At 40.8% G+C, this 21,037-nt stretch overlaps 2 protein-coding genes across 2 annotated transcripts; one reads left to right on the top strand and one right to left on the bottom strand.

Annotated features, from left to right (window-relative positions):
* Positions 1–6,757: 6,757 nt before the first annotated feature.
* Positions 6,758–12,523, top strand: LOC114467499 (tumor necrosis factor receptor superfamily member 25). The gene is made up of 4 exons (XM_028453840.1): positions 6,758–6,859; positions 7,846–7,883; positions 8,087–8,180; positions 11,466–12,523. Exons 1-4 carry the CDS (start codon positions 6,763–6,765, stop codon positions 11,870–11,872), a joined length of 636 nt encoding a protein of 211 aa, XP_028309641.1. The 5' UTR covers positions 6,758–6,762; the 3' UTR covers positions 11,873–12,523.
* A 3,827-nt stretch (positions 12,524–16,350) lies between these two features.
* On the bottom strand, positions 16,351–20,377 carry LOC114466937 (uncharacterized). Its single transcript, XM_028452814.1, has 3 exons — positions 19,152–20,377; positions 17,290–17,499; positions 16,351–17,231 (listed from the first exon to the last, which is right to left on the bottom strand). The coding sequence occupies exons 1-3, from the start codon at positions 20,344–20,346 to the stop codon at positions 16,351–16,353; spliced, it is 2,286 nt and encodes a 761-aa protein (XP_028308615.1). The 5' UTR covers positions 20,347–20,377.
* Between the last annotated feature and the right edge of the window lie 660 nt (positions 20,378–21,037).

Raw genomic sequence — 21,037 nt, 5'->3', positions numbered from 1 at the left:
ATGTTGGCTCTGATCATTCTGATCGTTTGTAAAAGGAGACAGGGAAAGCAGAATTATTTAATTTTTCTTTCTTCATATTGCTTCTCCTTCTATCGTCCCATGGCTTCACCTGTCGACTGTGACGTCAGCCTGGTGTTGTGTAACTGAGCGGCTGAGTCAACTCTGCATAGCCACAGACTGTCTCTGGGCGCAGATTAAGCTGCGCCCAGACAGTGTCCACTGAGTTGCATTGAAGAGTTACTGCGAATGTACAGTACAACTTTTAACGAGAGGCAATGGGTAAAGATTAGTGCATCCCAAAGCGTAAACACGTCACCAATCAGACACAGATGAAGGAAACAACTTTACTCATCATCATTATCTATATAATATTTATTCTGATGATCTAAATGCAGGTATAAATGTGTTTTGTAGTATTATTAATTTATTATAATTTTTCTTGTGTCTTAAACTAACGTGGTGGTTGTTGGGGCAGCGCCCTATAGCGCCCTCTATTGGCCAGCCGCCACTGATCCCAGATATACTTATCCAGCTTTGTAGCATATGTGTATTTTACTTGTACACATGACATGCACCTTATCAACAGACTAATTAGCACATTAGCACTGAGTATGTACTTAATGTAGGCCTATCCCATGTGTCATATGTTGTTGCCCACATTTTTGTAGACCCTTGAGAAGACTTTAATGTGTTTTTTTTTTTTTTTTATTAAAATCTGTATTTTGTCCAGTAGCCAGGGACTAGCATTAGCTACACAGTTTGATTCAATCTCTACTCCTTACCAAAAGTCTGATCTATTTTTGGTGTCGGTAGTCTTTATGAAGTAGAGGAGGTTAATTTGCATAAAAGTCTCCAATATGCCAAATATATCCACAGTGTACCTGTCACATCCCACCTCACACATATCACTACAAATAAAATCCATCCCCTTTATCAGGTCCCTTAATCATCTCTCTGTATGTCAAACTTTGTAAATCACACTTAGATCATGGAGATTTAGTTCAGTTGTTTTTTTTTTTTTGAGAAATGACTAGGTACAGGAACCTAGTATTCACTGACCTGACTATCGCTCTAAATCTGTGTGTGTGGGTTTCACGCTCTCAATGCATTTCCTGTTTCCCTCTTCACTTCTCTGAATAATCCAATGAACCAACAGTCCTGATAGATCGACACTCACACATCACCTCAAACACGCGCATGAACAACCTCTCTGGAGTTTGTAGGTCAGGTTTAAAAGAACGTATCAATTGGGAATCAAAATGTCTCATCCTGTTGGCGAACTTACTGAGATCTGCTCCTATTGATAACTACATAATCTGGCTTTTGATGACTTGACAGCATTAGTCATTGAAGATTAGTTTTCATCTCTGTAGTCACTCCTGCTGACCAGGCATGGACAATGTCTTGGTAAGTAATACAATTATCTCCATGTTTAAAATAAGATGGATGCTTTTGTTTATCTTTCTCTTTTCTGTGTGTTTTCATTCATGATTAATGTAAACAGCATTTTAAATTGAAAATGTACATTTTTCAGAAGTATTCTCAAATACTTTCACATTTCAGCATTCTGTCATGAAGGTGTTTAATTAACAACCATTAAAAAAGTAAAAGTGCAGTGAGATTAAAGTTTTTTTTATTATCGTATCATTTTGATATGAACAGCTGAACCAATCATTAAAGCATTCAATCATTACAGAGTATTTTGCACTTTTTTAATCAACCAAAGAAAAGAATGCAAAATTAATTTCTGTATTTTTTGAAATGTGGTTTGGCATTCTCTAGTCCTGACCAATCGGTTAACCTCCTTTTATCTTTGGGGGTCAATTTTCACCCCATTTAATGTTTATCATTTAACACACTATTCTCAGGAAATGAAAGAAGTGTAACATTAAAGGTAAAGAATACCTACTACAAAGATGTAGGTGGATCAAACTGGCACCTTTTTACTTTGGCATATTTAAAAAAAAAAAAATTGCATTTGTTTTATGTACACTGTTATTTTACATTTTGTTTTGATTAAATTATTTGTTTTATAGTGTATGTACTCTATATATCTGTGTTGACACTTTGTACAGCACTTTGTCCCCCTCTTCCCGAATTTTTTAATACAACACTGTGTAACTTTTGACCACTATAGGCGCTAGACCTGTAACTTTCACGTCAAGTGCTTTACAAATGAAGTTGGATTGGATTGGATGATGTTCAGTCTGTGTTGTTATGTGTTTAAAAATCAGATTTGTGTATTGCATCTCCAAAGCTTCATTCAATGTGTTGTTTTCTCTCACTAGGTGTGTCTGATGATTATCACACTAATTTCCATTGTTCAGAGTTATAATAACATGACATCTCCTACAAATGATCAGTGCCACAAGCAATGTCCACCTGGTAAGTTCTAGGCAGATTTAGCAATCTTCATATCTTTTGACATCAGCTGGTATAATATTAAAACCTTGTTTCCATTGTTTTTTCCCCAGGTTTTCATTTGGACCGTGTCTGTGAAGGTGACCCTAAATCTTTCTACTGTAAACAATGCAGGAAAAACACATTCACAGCAATAAAAAACACTCTTACGGATTGTGTGGCGTGTGATTCATGCCGTTGTGAGTATCAGGATGCTTTGACTGCACTTACCATGAACCTTGGTTTGACCACCACATTATAAAGTGTGTTTGAAATTACATTCTCACGTACACACAACCTACACCACACACTCAATGAGCATCTGTCTACTACAGTATACATGATAAGTATGGTTAGGATGATTCGTATGATGACCGTTCCCACTGAAGTATACTTCCAAGTTTCCCAAGATGCATTTCGAACCAACAACGCTAAAAAAAAAACCTGAAGCACACTATTCTACACAAGTAGAATATCAACATGTGCTCATTTGATCCATAAAACTTGTGGAAACACATTTAATGCCAACATTTCAGAGATTTTTGGAGATAGTCTTTGTGCTACTGACTAAACTTCTAGTTAACTTCAAAACAAGAGCCCTATTCAAAAAAAATGTTAAAAAACTAATGGAAGACAAGAAGAGATGCTTTTATTTTGAAAAGGGAATGTTTGACTTTTAGTTTGAAGCTGGTCCCAGGACCATTTTACATTCCGCTCGCAATGCATCATTGGGCGGTTGAGTATGACGAGTGTGCCCCCAGTGCATACTAAAAAATGTCCTGATATAGTATACATCTGGGTATTTCTTGCATACTCAATCTTTCCATACTATCTAATGTGAACACACTACATACTCATTTTGACGTCAGACTTAGTATGAGTAGTATTAGAGTATGCAATTTCGAACACAGCCCATTTGTCTACTTTGGTATTGGTATTTGATTTAAGTACATCAAACAGGGTTTAGACTGGAATCTCTTTTTTCTAGATTGTCACACTAAGCTTTGACTTTTTGGTGCATTTTTTTTATTTTTTTAAATTCAGAAGTCAACACATTTGTTAGTTAATACGAGTTGTTTTTGTTTGATTGAAACCCTTACTTTAAGCACAAACAAAGTACTTTGATTCCTTTTATAGTTGGAGAGGTGGAAAAGGAGAAATGCACGTTAACCAGGAATACAATATGTCAATGTAAAGACGGATACTACTGGTCGGACTCGGACAGTACCTGCAAGACATGTAAAGGATGTACTTGTAAGTTAAGTTAAATGGTGCAGATTGTTGTCCAATATCCACAGCTGTGTTATACATCCATTTTAATACAATTCTATATTGCAAAATAATCAGTTTACGTTCATATTTTTTAGATTTTAATAATCCTGCGTCGATAGAGAAGTGCCAGCCCTGCCAGAGGTGAGAGAACATTCATAGTCTACATACTTTGTTGTTTATTTTTATATTTCCAACCATATGGAATGCAAATATTAATGAGAGTGGTGTGAAAATAAAACATTCTATTGTAAACAGGGGTGCACCGATTGCAATTTTCTGGCCAATCACCGATTCTTTTAAAAGCCTGACCGGCTGATCCCGATTTTTTTTCATAACTTACATCATATACCTTGAATGTTCCAATCTTATTTTATTGTAAAACATTGAACAATACCTGTGAAACAATACAAACGTGCACATGAAGTACTGTAGTAATCTACGGGGTGACCGTGGCTCAGGTGGTAGACTAGAGGGGTCGTCCTATGATAGTTTGGGGGTTCGATCCCTGTCTATGTATGAAATGTATGTAATGTATTGAAATCAATGTGTGAAGTAACCTATACACATAAAGTATATATTAATAGTTATTTATGGTTCATGGTCATTTTTAAAACTAGAGAATACAATATGAATTTATCAAAGTTAGATTCTATTGGACTTCCGGACCAATAAGGCGATGTTTAAAGTAACTAATCATTCACAGTATTTATTGGTTTCACTAACTTTTTACTGCCTGTAACAGTATGAGAATATTTTATTTATTTCAATTTTTAAGACATATTGTCAAACACTTTTTTTCTCCTTTTTAAGGCCAGAATGTTTGAAAGATTCAATGTGGAGGAAGAAATGTGAGGTCACTGCTGCTCCCACTTCTACACATCAACCTCCGACAACAAATACATCATCATCATCATCATCATCATCATCATCATCATCATCATCTCCAACTACAGCAGTAAGAGAAGGTATAACACCTTCCGGAATTATTTGTGTTTCGACATTGGTCACAAACATTATATGCAATATTTTATTAAATCACTTTTAAAAACACATGCCAAACATTGCCAATAATAACAGGAATACTTTTACTTTTGTTCATTTTAGACCTTCATTTCAGTTTGAATCTTTGAAAAGCTAAAGGTGGAATTATAAAATCAATGTGGTAAACACAAGGTTTGGCACTAAAAATGCCCCCGATTCACAGAATGCAATCAGAAAGAAGGAAATTGTTGTTTTGGACACTGACTTTACAAGAACATTCTCCTTTTTCTGTCTCACTGTTAATATTTAAGACATTTTCTGTGGCCCACGTTTTATCATCATTGCAGCATGAATCGAGATTTGTGAGGCTGATACAACCCGAGGATTTGAAAGAACTAATCTTCAGCATGAAAATAGGATGTGGTTTGGATAAGGATGTGTCTATAGAACTGATGATTCTTTCATAATGAATGTAGCATTACTTTAGTTTTTTTAGATTGACAAATTACATTTTCAAAATGACGACAAAAATTCGCACAGTGCCACAAAAACATAGAAAATTTCACAAAACAACTCTAAAAACATACAAAATGACAACAAACGTACACAATGACAAATTAAAACATACAGTAAATCACAGAAAACACACAAAACAAGAACAAAAGTGTACACAAAATGACACCAAAAACATGAAAAAAGACATTATAAACACAATGAGAGCAGAAAAATTAACAATTAACAAAAAATACAACAAAAACAGACTACATTATTTGTCATTATTCTAAAGGCTGACAGTAATGTTGATAATGTGGCCCTCAGATCAGACAATCACATTTTTAATAATAATAATTCAATTCAACTTTATTTGTACTGTAAAGCACAATTTACAACAAAGTCACCTCAATGCGTTTATTAACATAAAAAATCCATAATAAGAAAGAAAAAACCCAACAAGATCCACATGAACAAGCATTTAGCGACGGTGGAATGAAACAACTCCCTTTTAACAGGAAGAAATCTCCAGCAGAACCAGGTTCAGAGATGGCAGCCATCTGCGTCGACTGGTTGGGGTTAGTGGACAGAAGGACCAACAGAACAGGATAGAGAGATAGAACATCAGAGTGTCTCAGACTAGTTGAGCCGTGAATCACAGATCAGGAACTGCCATCATCAGCTTCACGACACCTGAAACAGAGCAGAGAGAGAAGGACGAGGAGAAGGCACTGACTGCAGAAAAACATGATACAGTGTTATCAAGTCAGCCTTGGCCTTGGGCCTCACTCCCAGTGGCCTAGTCAGCACTTATTACAAAGGTGATGAATCTCTTCCCGTTTTATAGTAAGCTAACAGCAACTCCAAGGTCTGTAAATGCGACCGTTTATAGAAGAGCCCATGTCCGCTCTAACGGTTATGTTATGTAATTATTCAGTCCTGTTTATGCGGACCATAAATCATAACCAGCTACATCAGAATTTGAATCTCTTCCCGTTTATTGAACCAGTAAATGCGACCGTTTACAGATGAGCCCATTTCTGCTCTAGCGATCAGATTTTGTTATGATTCAGTCCAATAATCATAATAATAATACATTTTATTTGTAATGCACTTTACTTTTGAAACCAAATCTCAAAGTGTCCCCCACTCTGATTAAAGATGCCCATCTCTGCTGGAGATAAAGTGAGTCGGAAGTTTATTGTTGCTGGGTCGCCAGAAATGTTTGATATCAACACGGGGTCACGATCCAAAAAAGGTTGGGAACCACTGGGATAAGTTGTACCAGTGGCAACATGCAAATGCAGAACAATAGTGCATTTGTGTCTAAGATGAAAATTTGAAGCCATTCTAAACCATTTGATGCCAGAAAAGCTCCCAGTAAAGTAATTTGACAGCCTCAGCATATTCCTCCTACAGTGTATCCAAACTCTTCATCCACTCATTTTCAAACAAAGGTTTGATAGAAAATCCAGCTACATTGCTACAAACACTCAGGATGACTTTTCCAACAATGTTTGAAGATGAAGTTATGGTTTGGTTTTTTTTGTGTCCACAGCAGGAGTCCCCTGGCATTCTCTTGTGGTCGTGGTGACCCTGCTGGTGTTCCTTCTGCTTATGATGCTCTTTACCAGAAACTTTTTCAGAAAGGCAGACGGATGTTTCTGCTGGCACAAAAAAAAAAAATATTCTGTGGAAGCCCCCAAAACAAATGGTAACCAAAGACAAAGACTGTGTTCAACTACACAAGATATTCATGTAAGGGCCATCTGTGGCTCAGTGGAAGCGAGTTGTCCAATAACCGAAGGGTTGGGTGTTCGAATCCCGCTCTATCCAAGTTGTTGGTGTTGTGTCCTTGGGCAAGGCACTTTACCCACGTTGCCTTGTATGAATGGGTATGAATTGTGAATGAATGTTAAAGGGGCCGTAAGCTTACCACCACTGGTATAACTGATGGTATGAAGTGATTGGTGTGAATGAATAATGGTTTCTGAATGCACTTTAAGTCTCCTTGAAAAAAGTGCTATATAGATCTAAGCCATTATCACTGTTATTATTAAATATTAAAGCAGCTTGCTTGATTTCTACCTAAATGCTTTATTTTTATGCAGCTCATACTCGTAACTTTAAATAATTCAGGATATACAGACTGTCTTAAGATTACAATCTTTTAGGATGTTTATAAAATGCTAAATTGATTAGCCATAATGTCATGATTAGTTGCAGGGGCGGTGGTGTATGTGTAATTTGTGGCATCCTGACTGCTGCTCTATTTATATTTTAAGTTTCCTATTTTTAATTTTTATTCACATACCCCCTATGACATTATATCAATACCTTACTTTGGGAACCTAGGCATTAGCTCACAATAAATAGCCTCCTCGAATTTTTTTCAGTGCAAAGAAAGAGAACTGCTCAGTGCACCAGAAAAAGTTTTCCCAGCAAACGAAACTCGACGCAGCATATCTCGAGATTAAGTCAGTTAATCAAGGTTGATTTCTCACAAAATAGGTCACAAGCACCAGAACAACAGGTGCAACTTTTGTTGAAGCCACAGGCTGGCTTGTTGCATAGAGAACAAGAAATCTTGAGGTTTGAGATGTGAGCAACTGGTAAACACCTATCGCTCTATGTTCAAAGAAGACTAAATGTTTTTCAACTTCTTGCAAGAAACTAACTGATAATATCTTGTTTCTACAGAGCAGTGCAAACTTCAAAGCAGCACCCCAACCACACTGGTTTGTGTTCACTTTCATGCATTTCATGTTGTGGTAACACAGTCGGACAGGAGCATTTAGTGTAGGTGTGAACAAGAAAGGTCACTATGAGCAAAGGGAAAATGTTTACCAGAAGTGAAATCATTAAAGATTTCTGATTTTGTAAATGATGCGTCATTATCTTTTATTTTTAAACCAAACCTGACTTGTTTTTCTCTCTCCAGACCCTTAATATTTCAGAGGAAACTCCCATCATGTGTTGTAGCCAGAATACAACTGGATCAGATCCTCCGGCCCATATGAGTCATCCGTTACCAGGTATGGTCACACAGATGTGCCTCATTGAACAATAATCAGCCTTTGGTTTGGAGTCCGTGTAAAGCAAATTCAGCCATTTTCTTCTGAACACATTAAATAAGTCATAAATGTATTTCCTCAAAACATGTAAAAAGCCATTGAACCATTTAGAATTCAATTGTGGAGCGAGGCTTCACAAACTTGTGTTTCAAATTTCTGTGTTCACGATTTAAAGGGTGGGTCAGAAATCATAGCCGCGTTAGGTAACGGAGCCATCATTAGCATAAACCCGACCCTGCTGCTGAAGCACACCAAACGTTCGCGGCATCCAGCGGGCGCAATTCGGCCCCTAGCCGAAAACAAACCACATATTCGGACTCGGGGGAATAAAAGGTGTCCGCTGGTGCCACATTTGAATGAAATAAGCACTTTTTTGCCCCGCAATTTTATTTTTTGCCTCTAGCGGGCGCAGCACTGACTCTACCCGGGAGGGATGCACATATTCGGACTCAGGCGGAGCAGACCTTTCCGCTGACAATTTGTTTGGCACAATTTGAGCACTTTTGGAAAACCAATGGGAGAAGCAGTATCAGTGTGGGCAGTCAGGGTAGGCAATGTAGGCAGTGCCTACCCAAGGGTGAAATTATATTTTTATTATTTGTTTTATTTATAATATATCTATAAATGATTTATTTTTCAATTTCCGATAGCCTACAGTACCTATAAGTTTAAAAGTGTCAGCATTTTGTGCTTTTCATAGCCCAAATGACTAAACATGACTATTTTCTGGTACGGCAGAGATGCTGCACAGTCTCACTCTGTTAAGGCAGGAGGAGGCCACACCCTCTCCCAAAGGCACATTGCTGCTCTGCCTCTGTTCCCATAGCGTGTTTTTATGCGTTTGCGCATGTGCAGTCAGTTCCCCAATATGAAAACTTACGTAAAAAGGCAGCTCTCTACGCTGCCTTTGGACGTAACTGTGCAATGCTAAATGCTACACCTAAGTTCACAGTGCATTAGTGAATTGATCCAGCGTGGCCGCTGCTGCTATACGTTCTCTAGCTAGTGGATGGGATAACACTACAGGAAGGATGACAGACGATAAAGAAACTTTCATTTGAGGAAAATTGACAGCTTTTAAAAGAAGCTGGAGCCACTTTTACACTGCTCTCTGCCATTGCGTTAGGGTTTGTACACAGAGGTGGCGCCCTTCCAGTGCCTGTAACTGACACGCCCCCAGCATTTAAGAGCAGAGAGAAGTGCTTGTTTTTCCATGATTTTGAGACCTAATTTTATATACTTAGCGATTTTTTTCTTCTTTCAAATTTGGCTCAGTGGTCAATGACACGTTTCTGTGGTGTGACAAACTTATAACACAAATTTATTTTTGCTTTACACGGACTTTAAAAATCTCTCATTTGTTTGTAGGATTGTTTCATTAGTTGGGAAATGATTGTAGAAGGTTTTTCAGTTTCTGCTAAATTAACGGGATTCAGAACTTCATACTTTTTAATTCTCAACTTGTGGGTCGTGGACCTGTACTGGGTGGGTCGCGGACAGCTGGTCAAAAGCAAATATTCAACGTCTTTTATGTTGGATTTGACTTTTATTTTGAAATAAACTTTTCTTTTGACAGGCATGCTGTGAAATGCATGTTGCACAGGAAAATATATATATTTATCTTTTAAAAAAGATTATATGTGTGTTTTCAACAGCTTTTTTTTTTAAAACTACATTTGCAATTTAATGTCCGTGGCAAAATGTCAGTCCCAGGGTGAGACCAGTTGAGAACCCCTGATTTATGGGATTCCAATATTGATATTGAATATTTTGTCTGACATTAGAAAAAATCTCAAGAAATCGCTTGCATCTAAAGTCTCTGATATAATATATATTGTTAGGATCTTCTATTTTATTTATTTATTTAATCATTTTATTCAATTGTAGAACATTCTTCTGTTTAATATTACAATTCATGTAATCCATTGGTTAATAATAAATGAGTAAGTCTTTCTCATACCTGCTGTTGCAGACTATTGTTCCCTGTTTGAGTAATATCACTAGATCAAGCCTTTTCTCAACATTCCGCACTACAAAATAAGTAATAAACTTAAGTATGTTTCATGTATCGTATCAGAAGTGAAAAAGCTGTATCAGGACACTCCCCTACTATAAATGGTTAGAATACGGTACATGTGGAAATTGAAACGGGGGAACAGGCCGCCTTCACTTTTTCCTCTCAGTCAGCACAATGACATCAGGGAAAATGGCAAATCAGACAGTGCAAACATATCCTGTGTTCATTTTTAACCCTCCTACTATCCTTAAATATTGCTTACACATAAGCCTGGGGTCAATTTAACCCAAGGGTTATTTGCCTCCAGAAAATTATTTTCAGAAAATCGTTGTCCAAGTTTTTGCATCAGGCACTTTGTTTATTTGTTGAATACATAAATAACCCCTTGATAATAAAATCTTGACCTGTTCTCTAGCCCCGCCACCAGGTCAAACGTTTATATTAGAATGAATTTCTCTTGAATGTTTTTTCATTCAAATCTCAAATTTACTGACAACATCAATGACCACAAGAGTTTGAACCCTATCGGTTGTGGTGATGATATGACACTTCCTGCAGCATCACCATTAGGTCAAACTTTCAGTATTAGTTAGTGTATCTTCAAAATCTGTCAGCCAAATCTTTTCTAACTCGGGGTGCACATTCATGACTCTCACAGATTTAACCATGTTGATTGTTGTTGGAGACCCCCCCCTTTCCCCTCATAAATATATTTATCTACTTATTTTTATCTCCTTTTTTCAACATATTTGGGGTTATTCACTATAAAGTTTCAGATACATTCACTTCTGCGCCACTTTCACTGTGAAAGAGCTTTTTCAAAACCTGATTGACGGTAAACCTTTTCCTTGAGGGCATTTCCAAAAAAGAGAGTGTGCAGATTGCACAACACAGACACATCTGAAACAGCTTGGGGTCAAATTGACTCTAAAGGAACATTGTGCAATATGTGTTCAGCACATTGAAAAAACATCATCACGATAATGTTATGCTTAATCAAATGTGCCTATCAAATGAAGAAAAGTCATAAAGTATGAAGCAAAAACTATAATTTTTTGAATGATAAATGTTGAATGGGGTGAAATTGACCCCAAGGATATTAGGAGGGTTAACCGACTGGTTTTCTTCACTGTTATGAAATGCAGAATGCCCAAATGAGTGCAATATGCGGTTGAATGTATTTCACCATTCTAAGATAATAAACATTTTTATTTTTTCTTCTCTACCAGCTTTGAAACAAGAATCCAAAACAGAAAACTGGCCCCCCGTCGTCCTTTATGCCATTATAAACGTGGTACCGCTGCGCAGGTGGAAGGAGTTCCTGCGGCTGCTCTCTGTGGCTGACCAGCAGCTGGAGCGGGTGGAGCTGGAGGCTGGTTTTGGCCTGGGCTTCACAGAGAAGCAATACCAAATGCTGAAGTTGTGGAGTCAGCGCTCTTCTGCCAGTTTCAGGGAAGTTTTCTCAGTGTTACACTGCATGGACTTATCCGGCTGTGCCCAGATGCTGCAGGAAAACCTGGACAAGATTCTGTGGAAGCATAAATCAAAGCAAATACTGCTTTCTTATCAGGATATTACAGACTGTGAACTCAGTGAAATAGTGCAGGACACCAAGGGGGGCACCTCAGGGATATAAGTAGAGACATCTGACAATGCAAGTATATGAAAGACACTGTAGTAACACAGACAACAGTGCTACTCATACTAAGGGATTCACGTGCAAATTACATTTCAATTTTTGAATACCATTATGGACTCCAAAGAGATTTCAGAGATAATGCAAATGTCCATCCATCATCCATTTTCTGAACCTTTTGCTGCTCTCATTGGGCGTTAGGCGGGGGTACACCCTGAAAAGGGCGCCAGTCCATTGTAAGGCTTTTTATCCCCCCTTTTAAAAAAAAAGACACTGGATTAGATTATTTGAAGTATTGTCTTTTAATTAAAAATGTGAAAACTAATTTCCATATTGGGAATAAAGTGCAACTGCAAAGCTTTAAAATAGAATGTTGGGATTTTTAAAAAGAGACACCTCACATAAAATTAACGTTTAAAAAGAAGAGGTTGTAGAATGTCCTTTGCAACATCTGTAATCTTTTTCTACGTCGCTTGGGTAGCACTAATTAGTGGCCTGGAGGAGCACATCCCAAAGACAGCCCGGGGAGAGAGACTCACGCCGTAATTACCCTCGTAAATGGAAAAATCGTTTTTTGGACTTTTTAAAAATTGCCCACAATAAAAAATTTTTAAAAAAAATCCAATTTCTTCGTCCATCATAGGGCAACACAGAGACAAACAACCACTCACACTTAAGGGTGTAAGAAAGAATGAATTCGGATATCGCAATATTTTACCGCGCGATCGTTGTATTGATCCAAAAAATGTCCAAACAAAAAACACAAATTGTTAGGATTACTGCTTCTTCTTTTTTTTTTTTTTTTTTTTAAGAATTTAAGAAGCTAACAGAATCTGAATCTGTTGTAGAAGCAAAAGCTAATTTGATAGTTTGACAAACATACCACTTGTTTTTGTGCTTGAATTACAGTTAGTTACCATTCACTTGTCCTTCCAAGTTCTTTTTTTTTAAATTAACTTTTCTTTTTTTTTTCTTTTCTTAACTTTAATTAACATTTCATACCATTTTGTACTTGTAAAGGTGAAATTTGTAATTGTTGATATCACGATTATGTCGTATTGTTTAGTATCAGGATATATCGTGATATATTGTATTGTGACATGGAAATCGCACATTCCTACTCACACTCACTCCTACGGACAGTTTAGAGATTCCAATCAACCGTCATGTTTTTGGGTTGTGGGAGGAAGCTGGACTACCCAGAGAAAACCCACACAAGTACGGGGAGAACATGCAAACCTGTGAAGTGGACGTACTAACCACTACTCCATCATGTGCCCTAATGCAAATGTAAATATTGTAAATACATGTATATTTTCATTTAAGTAATTAAAATAAAACAACTATAAATATAAAATTTTAGAATAGATGTGACAAAAAGATTCACATCCTGTTTTCATGGTGTACTGGATGTGTAAAACTATGACTCGTGTGGGGAATTTCCCTCATGCTCGCTGGGGATTTGTTGTCGTTTAAATGCCCTTTAGCACACAACGTAAAACTCTACTTATTTGTTTATGATGAAAGTTAAAAAACAGAAGCCCGTTGATTTAAATGCCCAAATGCAAAAATTCAGTGTTTTAGTTATCACATGATAAAAGTACATGCGTTTTCCTATTAAAAGATGAGCTCTATTCATGTGGTGTGATAACCATGTGGTGGTGCAGCCTAAACCACTGCTTTTGTCATAGGTTTTTTTTTTTTTTTTTTTATCTCATGGATATTAAAGTCTAATTTTACAATGTTGATCTAGTTTCTTTTGTGTTCCTCTTTCGATCTAGAAAGATGAAGTCATAGATTATTGGTTTCATGTCGGTAAAGGATGTCGTGCAGCAACTTACCATGTAAATTCCTTTGAAGTTGGTGGTTTTCTGTTATTAAGTCTCATTGTCTCCCCATGTGGGATTTTCACATTAGTTCATGAACAGAAAACGACTTTCACTTTCAATGAGTGTTTCCAGGAGTCCAACCTGACAATGCTAATGCATCGCGTAATTGATGATTAATTACAATTAACGTACAATTATAATTTAATTTAAAAAAATATGTTGTTGTCGTAATTGTAATGAAATTGTAATTGAGTTTAGATAATTTACTTTGTTACTGTAATTGCCATGGAAATTATATAAAAATGGTCAATCATAATTTAACGCTAAACTGGGGGACCATGTTACAGTTCTATGTACAGTTCTACACATATGTAGTTATAAATTATTAAAATGTGTTTCATATCAAGCTTTCCCACATTTTACCATTTAAAAAAACATGTAAATCTAGGGGTATATTGACACAAAAAAGGCTCAAATGCACAGACCAACCTATATTTTCATTGATTAGGAACCCAAACAAGGAAACCAATAGATAAGAAATGAATTAGATGATCGATGTTTGTTTTTAGTGTATTTTACAGCTGATTTTGGACTTGTTATCATAAGAGATGCTAACAGGAAGCTAACACAAGAGAAAGGTTAATTTTTATTTGGTTATTCATTTCAAGGTCAGTAATTGTGATTAATTGTAATTGAACTTTAGTAATTGAGAACGTATGTATTTGACCTTATGAGGGAAAAAAAAATAATTGTCATTTAATTGTAATTGGGGGAAAAATACAGGTCGGTCGGTTGTCACAAAATTCCACTAGACACCTTGGACAAAGAGGATTAAATATTAGCTGCATAGCAACAGCCCTGGGTTTCACATCATGACATGTTTACATACTGATCAGATGAGAAAATCAGTTTATAAAAGCAAGGAATTCCTGTCTGTCTGTGTGTGTCTGTCTGTGTGTGTGTGTGTGTGTGTGTGTGTGGCTCGGAATTCCACCGGATCACGGATTTAAATTAATTATATTTGTTAAAGATGATAAGCTGTTCCTCCATTGTAAAAAAGGTCACTCTACCAGGTTGGCTTACATTAGCGTGTCGTTATCGACCTTCGTAGGACAGCTTCTCTCTGACCGGGAATGTTTAGTTAGGTGAATCCTGCTGAAGGAGATTAATCCAGGATATAGTTATGAAGCTTCGTAGCATAGGCCCTAAAAAAACAAGGTGTTTTTTTGGGTTTTTGTTTGCTTTTTTATGGCGGTGATGTCATGAATGAAACCATTGGCCACAAGGTGGAAGTATTGGTGAGTTTGAACAGCAGCTGCTCATAGCACACACACACACACACACACACACACACACACACACACACACACACACACACACACACACACAAAGAACGTACAAGGAGAAGCTTTTATTCTGGAGTTGGTTTAGGGCTGATCTCATGAATTGCAAATTCCGCCTCACTACAAAGAACAGATGTCCTCTTTTGTTCATATTCAATAGTTGGGGCGAAAAAAAACCTAATACAAAGAAAATGTATATTATGGAGGACCAACCTGCCATAATTAGAAATATGCCGTATTTATGGCAACTACATATTTAATAAATGCATTTCTGGCTAGAGTCCTGCGCTGCATAATAAAAAAAATGTAGCTTTTTAAATCATATCAGCCTCAGTTTTGTGTTGATATTAAGACAAGTTATGGATAATTTATAGATAGGCTTTAGCTAAATGGTCTTCTTTGCATGTAGTCATGTGTTCAAATCATAAATAAAACTTTCCTTTTTTGTTGATGAAAATGCAGGTGAGTTTACCTTACATTGAATAAGCAATCTGTGATAGAATTATGGAAGTCTGTTTCCGTCACTAAAAGAAATACATAATTAAAAAAATACCACCAAAAATCATAATTACAAGTTAGTAAAGTCATAATTATGAGAAAGAAAGTCATAATTATAAGAAAGAAAGACGTAATTATGAGAAAGTCATAATTATGGCTTTGTCATTAAGTGTGTTGTTGTTTTTGTCGCTTGTATTATTTCAAATCAAATCAAATGAAAACAATCTATTTATAAAAAGTGCTTTTTATACAATAAAATGCAGCTCAAAGTGCTTTTACAAATACAAAAATTAATAAAACATCCACCCCATACAAATCCCGTCCACAATTCACAAACACACAGGTTAAGATAAGGACAATGGCACCAATAATTAAATAATTATTATCTCTGTGTGTGTTTTAGTGTCGTTTGGTTGTTTCTTATGTTGTTTTGTATCTCTGTTATTTTTGCACATTTTATCGTAATTATTGTGTTTCAATCAGGAGGACGGCGACTGTGTGCTTTTGAGAGCAGCTTTATTTTTGTTAACATTACCCACAATTCCCCGGGAGACCGGACTCCCGCTTACGTCACACTGTCGACGCACACACCTACAAATATGCAGGTCACAGTGGTATGTAACATTTACCCCCCCCCTTAAAACATCTGAACAATGGTCATGAGCTAAGACCCCCCCCCTTTAGTGCACAAACTAACATCAAGGCCAAACGGCCAACCTGGCTAGATAAACCGGGTAGACTGCCGGTTTACCCGCATAGCCCGGTGGATTATTCTGCCACCTCACAGGCTATACACTATGCTGGTGCATTAAAAGTCAGTAAAATAGTCATCGAGGTACAAGGGCCTCTGGCGAGCTCGGACCGGACGGGGTCCAACCCGCAGGGGTTCAGCCCGCACATCTGGTACAGCCTGGGTCTCCGCCAGTACATCTGGAAGGTCCCAGACCCCACTGGTGCAGCGTGGATGAGCTGCGGCTTGCTGATCCGCCACAGACGGTTGCTTCACCCGCCGGAGGCGGCTGACATGCCAGCGTGAACCATCGGTAACGCGGAAGGTGGCTGGCCCCAGTTGTGCTGTGATCTGTGTTGGTGCAGACCAGAAAGAGAGCAGCTTGTGCGATCGAGTGGGTCGCCGGACTCGGACCCAGTCTGATACTGTGAGTGTAGGCGGTTTCACACGGTGTCTCCTGTCAAACCACCGCTTCATTGTACGTTGCTGCTGATCCACTCTGTCGCCTGGGGAGGGTGTTGCTGTTGAAGTAACTCTCACCGGAGGGCGCAGTCGGTCCAACGGAAGTTGTAATTCACGCCCTAGCATCAGTAGGGCTGGAGAGTTGCCAGTGGTAGTGTGGGGTGTTGCTCTGTAGTGCAGTAGGGTGCTCTGCAGTGATGTTGAGAACGACAGGCCATCTGCCATGTGTGCTCTGAGCCCGTTCTTAAGGGTCTGATTAAACCTCTCCACGCCTCCGTTGGCCTGCGGGTGGTAAAAGGCAGTCTTAATGTGCTTTATCCCCCTCCCCTCTGTAAAAGCCACAAAGTCAGCCGAAACAAACTGAGGCCCGTTATCAGTGGTGATGGCGTCAGGGACACCCCAGCGAGCGAACAAAGAGGAGAGGAAACCGATGACCACTGTAGTGGTGACAGACCCGGCAGGCAGCACCTCCGGCCATTTGGAGTGGAGATCGTAAGCTACCAGGAGGAAGCGCTGATGCTGAGGGGTGCCATGAAGTTCACCACAAATGTCCACCTGTATGTGGGTCCAGGGAGCCCGAGGCCACGGCACGGGCTGCAAGGGTGGGGGCGGGGGGAGAGCCGGTCTTACCACTGGTGAGGCAGGCTGTACAGTTTCTGACCAGGTCCTCGATGTCGCGGTCAATGCCCGGCCACCAGACCAGGCCCCTGCAGCGTTGTTTGACCCTCACGACGCCCAGATGGCCGTCGTGGACCATGGCCAGGACCCGTTCTCTCAAAGTGCTCGGGACCACTGTGCATAGCCCTCTCGCCACGCAGACGTCATTCCAGCAGGAGAGGTCCCCTCTGACCCGGTGAAAGGGCGCTAGTTCCTCAGGAACCCTGGCAGGCCAGCCGTTACGAATGAAAGTGCAGAGCTGGGTGAGAACAGGGTCCTGTGCAGAGGCCGACTGAAGGTCTTTCAGTGAAACAGCTGCCTCGAGGGGCGTGTGAAGCAAGTGGATCAGTTCCGGTTCTGAGGAATCCTGGCTGGTGTCTGGTGCAGAGGCAGGTGTGGCTCTGGAGAGGAGATCTGCTACCACATTCTCCCTGCCTGGGGTAAACTGTGTGGAGAAGTTGTATGCCTGCAGCCTCTCAGACCACCGGTAAAGCCGCAGCGGTTTGTGGCCTGAACCTGTTGTGACTAGGAGGGCCGTGAGGGCCTGGTGGTCGGTCCGTAGTGTGAAATGTCGACCGTAGAGGTACATGTGCCACCGCTCACATGCCCAGACGCAGGCTAGCGCCTCCCTTTCTCCCACAGAGTACTTCTGTTCCGTTGGAGTAAGCGCTCTAGAAGCGAACGCCACTGGACGCTCAGTCCCTTGGTGAGATTGAGACAGGACCGCACCTACCGCAGTGTTGGATGCATCGCAGGTCACGAACGTCGGGCTGTCGAGGTCAAAGTGGGCCAGAACAGGTGAAGAGGTCAGTTGTGACTTAAGCCGGCGGACTGCAGCTGAGCACGCAGGAGACCAGATCCAGGGTGCATCCTGCTTCAGGAGAGCACGCAGCGGCGCAGTAGTGTCTGAGTAGAGGGGAAGGAAACGTAAGTAAAACGCAGTCATCCCCAGAAACGATGATAGTTGCGCCGGGCAGGAGGGTTCAGGCAGACGCAGGATAGCATCGACATTTGAGTGCAGCGGACTTAGCCCCTCAGCGGTCAAGCGGAACCCCACAAACTCAATAGCCTGAGCGGCGAAGATGCACTTCTCCCCATTCAGTGTGAGGTTGTGACCGGCGAGCACATCCAGCACCCTGGAAAGGCGGTCGTCATGCAGGGCGGATGTTGCTCCGTGCACCACAATATCGTCCAGGTACACAACCACCCCAGGAATACCTGCGAAGATGGTGGCCATGATTTTCTGGAAGCAGCTGGGAGCGGAGCTGAGTCCAAAGGGCATCCGCGTGTAGCGAAAGACCCCCATGTGGGTCACAAAGGCGGTGAGGTTGCGGCTGCCAGGGTGTAGGGGAACCTGCAGGTAGCCCTGGCGAAGGTCAAGCTTCGAGAAGACTGTTGAGCCATGAAACTGTGCAGAGAGCTCCTCCACTGTGGGCAGTGGGTATCTGTCCGGGACCACACCGCTTTGTTTACCTGTCTGAGGTCGACACAGGGGCGGAGGCCGCCTGTCTTTTTCTTTGCCACCACCAGGTTGGAGATCCAGGGCGATGCATCGACTCGTTCGATGATGCCAGCATCCAGCAGTGTCTGTAGCTCGCCAGTGACATCATCACGCAAAGTGAGGGGCAGCCTGCGCAGAGGTTGGATGACAGTCTTCACAGCTGGGTCTATGAGCGGTTGGTGGTTGAAGGCGGTGAGGCAGCCCAGCCCAGTGAAAAGCGACGGCCAGCGCAGCTGCCATGGCGTGGTCACGGTCAGGATAGCAGCACCCAGATTGTCAGTGATGGCGAAACCCAGGGCGCAGAACAGGTCAAAACCGAGGAGGTTGGCACCATGCCGAGACACCTGGAACGTAAATGCTGGGAGGGTCCTAGATCCATAACGAACAGAAAAGGTAGCAGTGCCCAACATGTTAATTTTAGTGTGTCCATAGCCGTACAGCTCCTCTGCTCCTGCTTTGATAGTGTGTCTGGGAAAGAGTCGCCGAACCGTGGACTCACTGAGAAGAGACCTGGAGGCAGCCGTGTCCAGTAGCAGCGGTAAACACACGTTATCCAGCTCCACCGTGCACCAGGTGAAAGGTCTGTTGTTGGCACCCACCGAGTGAATGGTGGTCGGGCTTGATGGGCGGGATGAGTGGCGCTGGGTTCTTGTGGGAGCGGGTGCTGAGCGGCACACCTTAGCAAAGTGATTGAGCCTACCGCAGCGTTGACATCTCTGTCCCGTAGCTGGGCAAACCGGTGCCCTTGTGGCGTGGGAATACGAGCCACAGTTCCCGCATGGCCGGCGTGCTGAGGCACCCTGACGTCCCGCGACGTTAACCTCGAGCTCGGTGTGAGGAAAAGCGGGGCCGGGAGCCTGGTCTGCCGGTGTCACAGTCTGAGCTAGCGGAGTGGAGAGAGAAGGAGGTGGACCTGTAGCCGTTAGCCGCGATGCTAGCAGAGCAGCCGACTCAAGCTGAAACGCCATTTCCACTGCCTTAGACAGAGTTGTGTCGTCCGGGGACAAAAGCAGTCTCTCACGCAGTTTGTGATCAGCTGCGTGTTCGGCTAACTGATCCCGAATAAACTCGTCCTCTAGGTGTTCAAATTTGCAAACGCTAGCCAAGCATCGGAGGTCCGTGACGTACTGATGGACGGACTCACCGGGCCTCTGTCGGCGCTGTCTGAAGATGATTCGCCGGACGATGACGCTCTGTGGAGCAGCGAAATGTCCGGTCAGTAAGGCAACACAGTCCCGATACTTATCCGCGGGGCCGAGCGTGCGGAAAATACGTTGTCCCTCGTTTCCCAGGCTGTGGATGAGCAGAGCCTTTAGCCTAGCATCGCTAGCATCAACGATACCGGCGGCGGCGATGAACGTCTCAAAGGACTCAAACCAGCGGGGCCACGGGATCGGCGGCTCGCCCGGCAAAGCGAGGAACGGAGAGACAGGTGAGACGGGAAAAAACTCCATCCTTGTCGCCAATATTGTGTTTCAATCAGGAGGACGGCGACTGTGTGCTTTTGAGAGCAGCTTTATTTTTGTTAACATTACCCACAATTCCCCGGGAGACCGGACTCCCGCTTACGTCACACTGTCGACGCACACACCTACAAATATGCAGGTCACAGTGGTATGTAACAGTAATCTTGTGTGTTTTTCTCTCATTTAGTGTGTTTAAGTTGTAGCTTAGTGTGTTGCTGGTAATAATTAGTATTTTTCTAAATTTGTTTGTGTTTTTGTTTGACATTTTGTGTGTTTTGTTGTTGTTTTTTTGTTCTATTCATTATTTAGTATTTTTTTCTCTTATTTTGTATGTTTTTGTTGTCGTTATGTGAGTTGCTGGTAATATTTAGTGTGATTATCATTTTTAACTAAAAATAAACATTATAAAACCCCATTTTTAATGCTTCCATTTATTAATCTCTCTCTCTCTCTCTCTCTCTCTCTCTCTCTCTATTTGTGGTGCCATAGCGAACTTCTAGGGGTACACGTACCCCTATTTGAGAAACAGTGGTCTAATTTGTTGTGTTAAAAACAAAACATCCCAGAATAAATGTCTGATTCTTTCACCAATAACGCGCTTTTCCTTCATTTTCTAAGCTCTAATTTGATATTTTTATGTGATTTAAGACATAAGTGACTTTTTCTCTTGCCCTTCGCT

Source organism: Gouania willdenowi, chromosome 7 (assembly GCF_900634775.1).
Source record: "Gouania willdenowi chromosome 7, fGouWil2.1, whole genome shotgun sequence".
Lineage (NCBI taxonomy): Eukaryota > Metazoa > Chordata > Actinopteri > Blenniiformes > Gobiesocidae > Gouania > Gouania willdenowi.
This window is presented reverse-complemented; position numbering and strand designations above follow the sequence as displayed.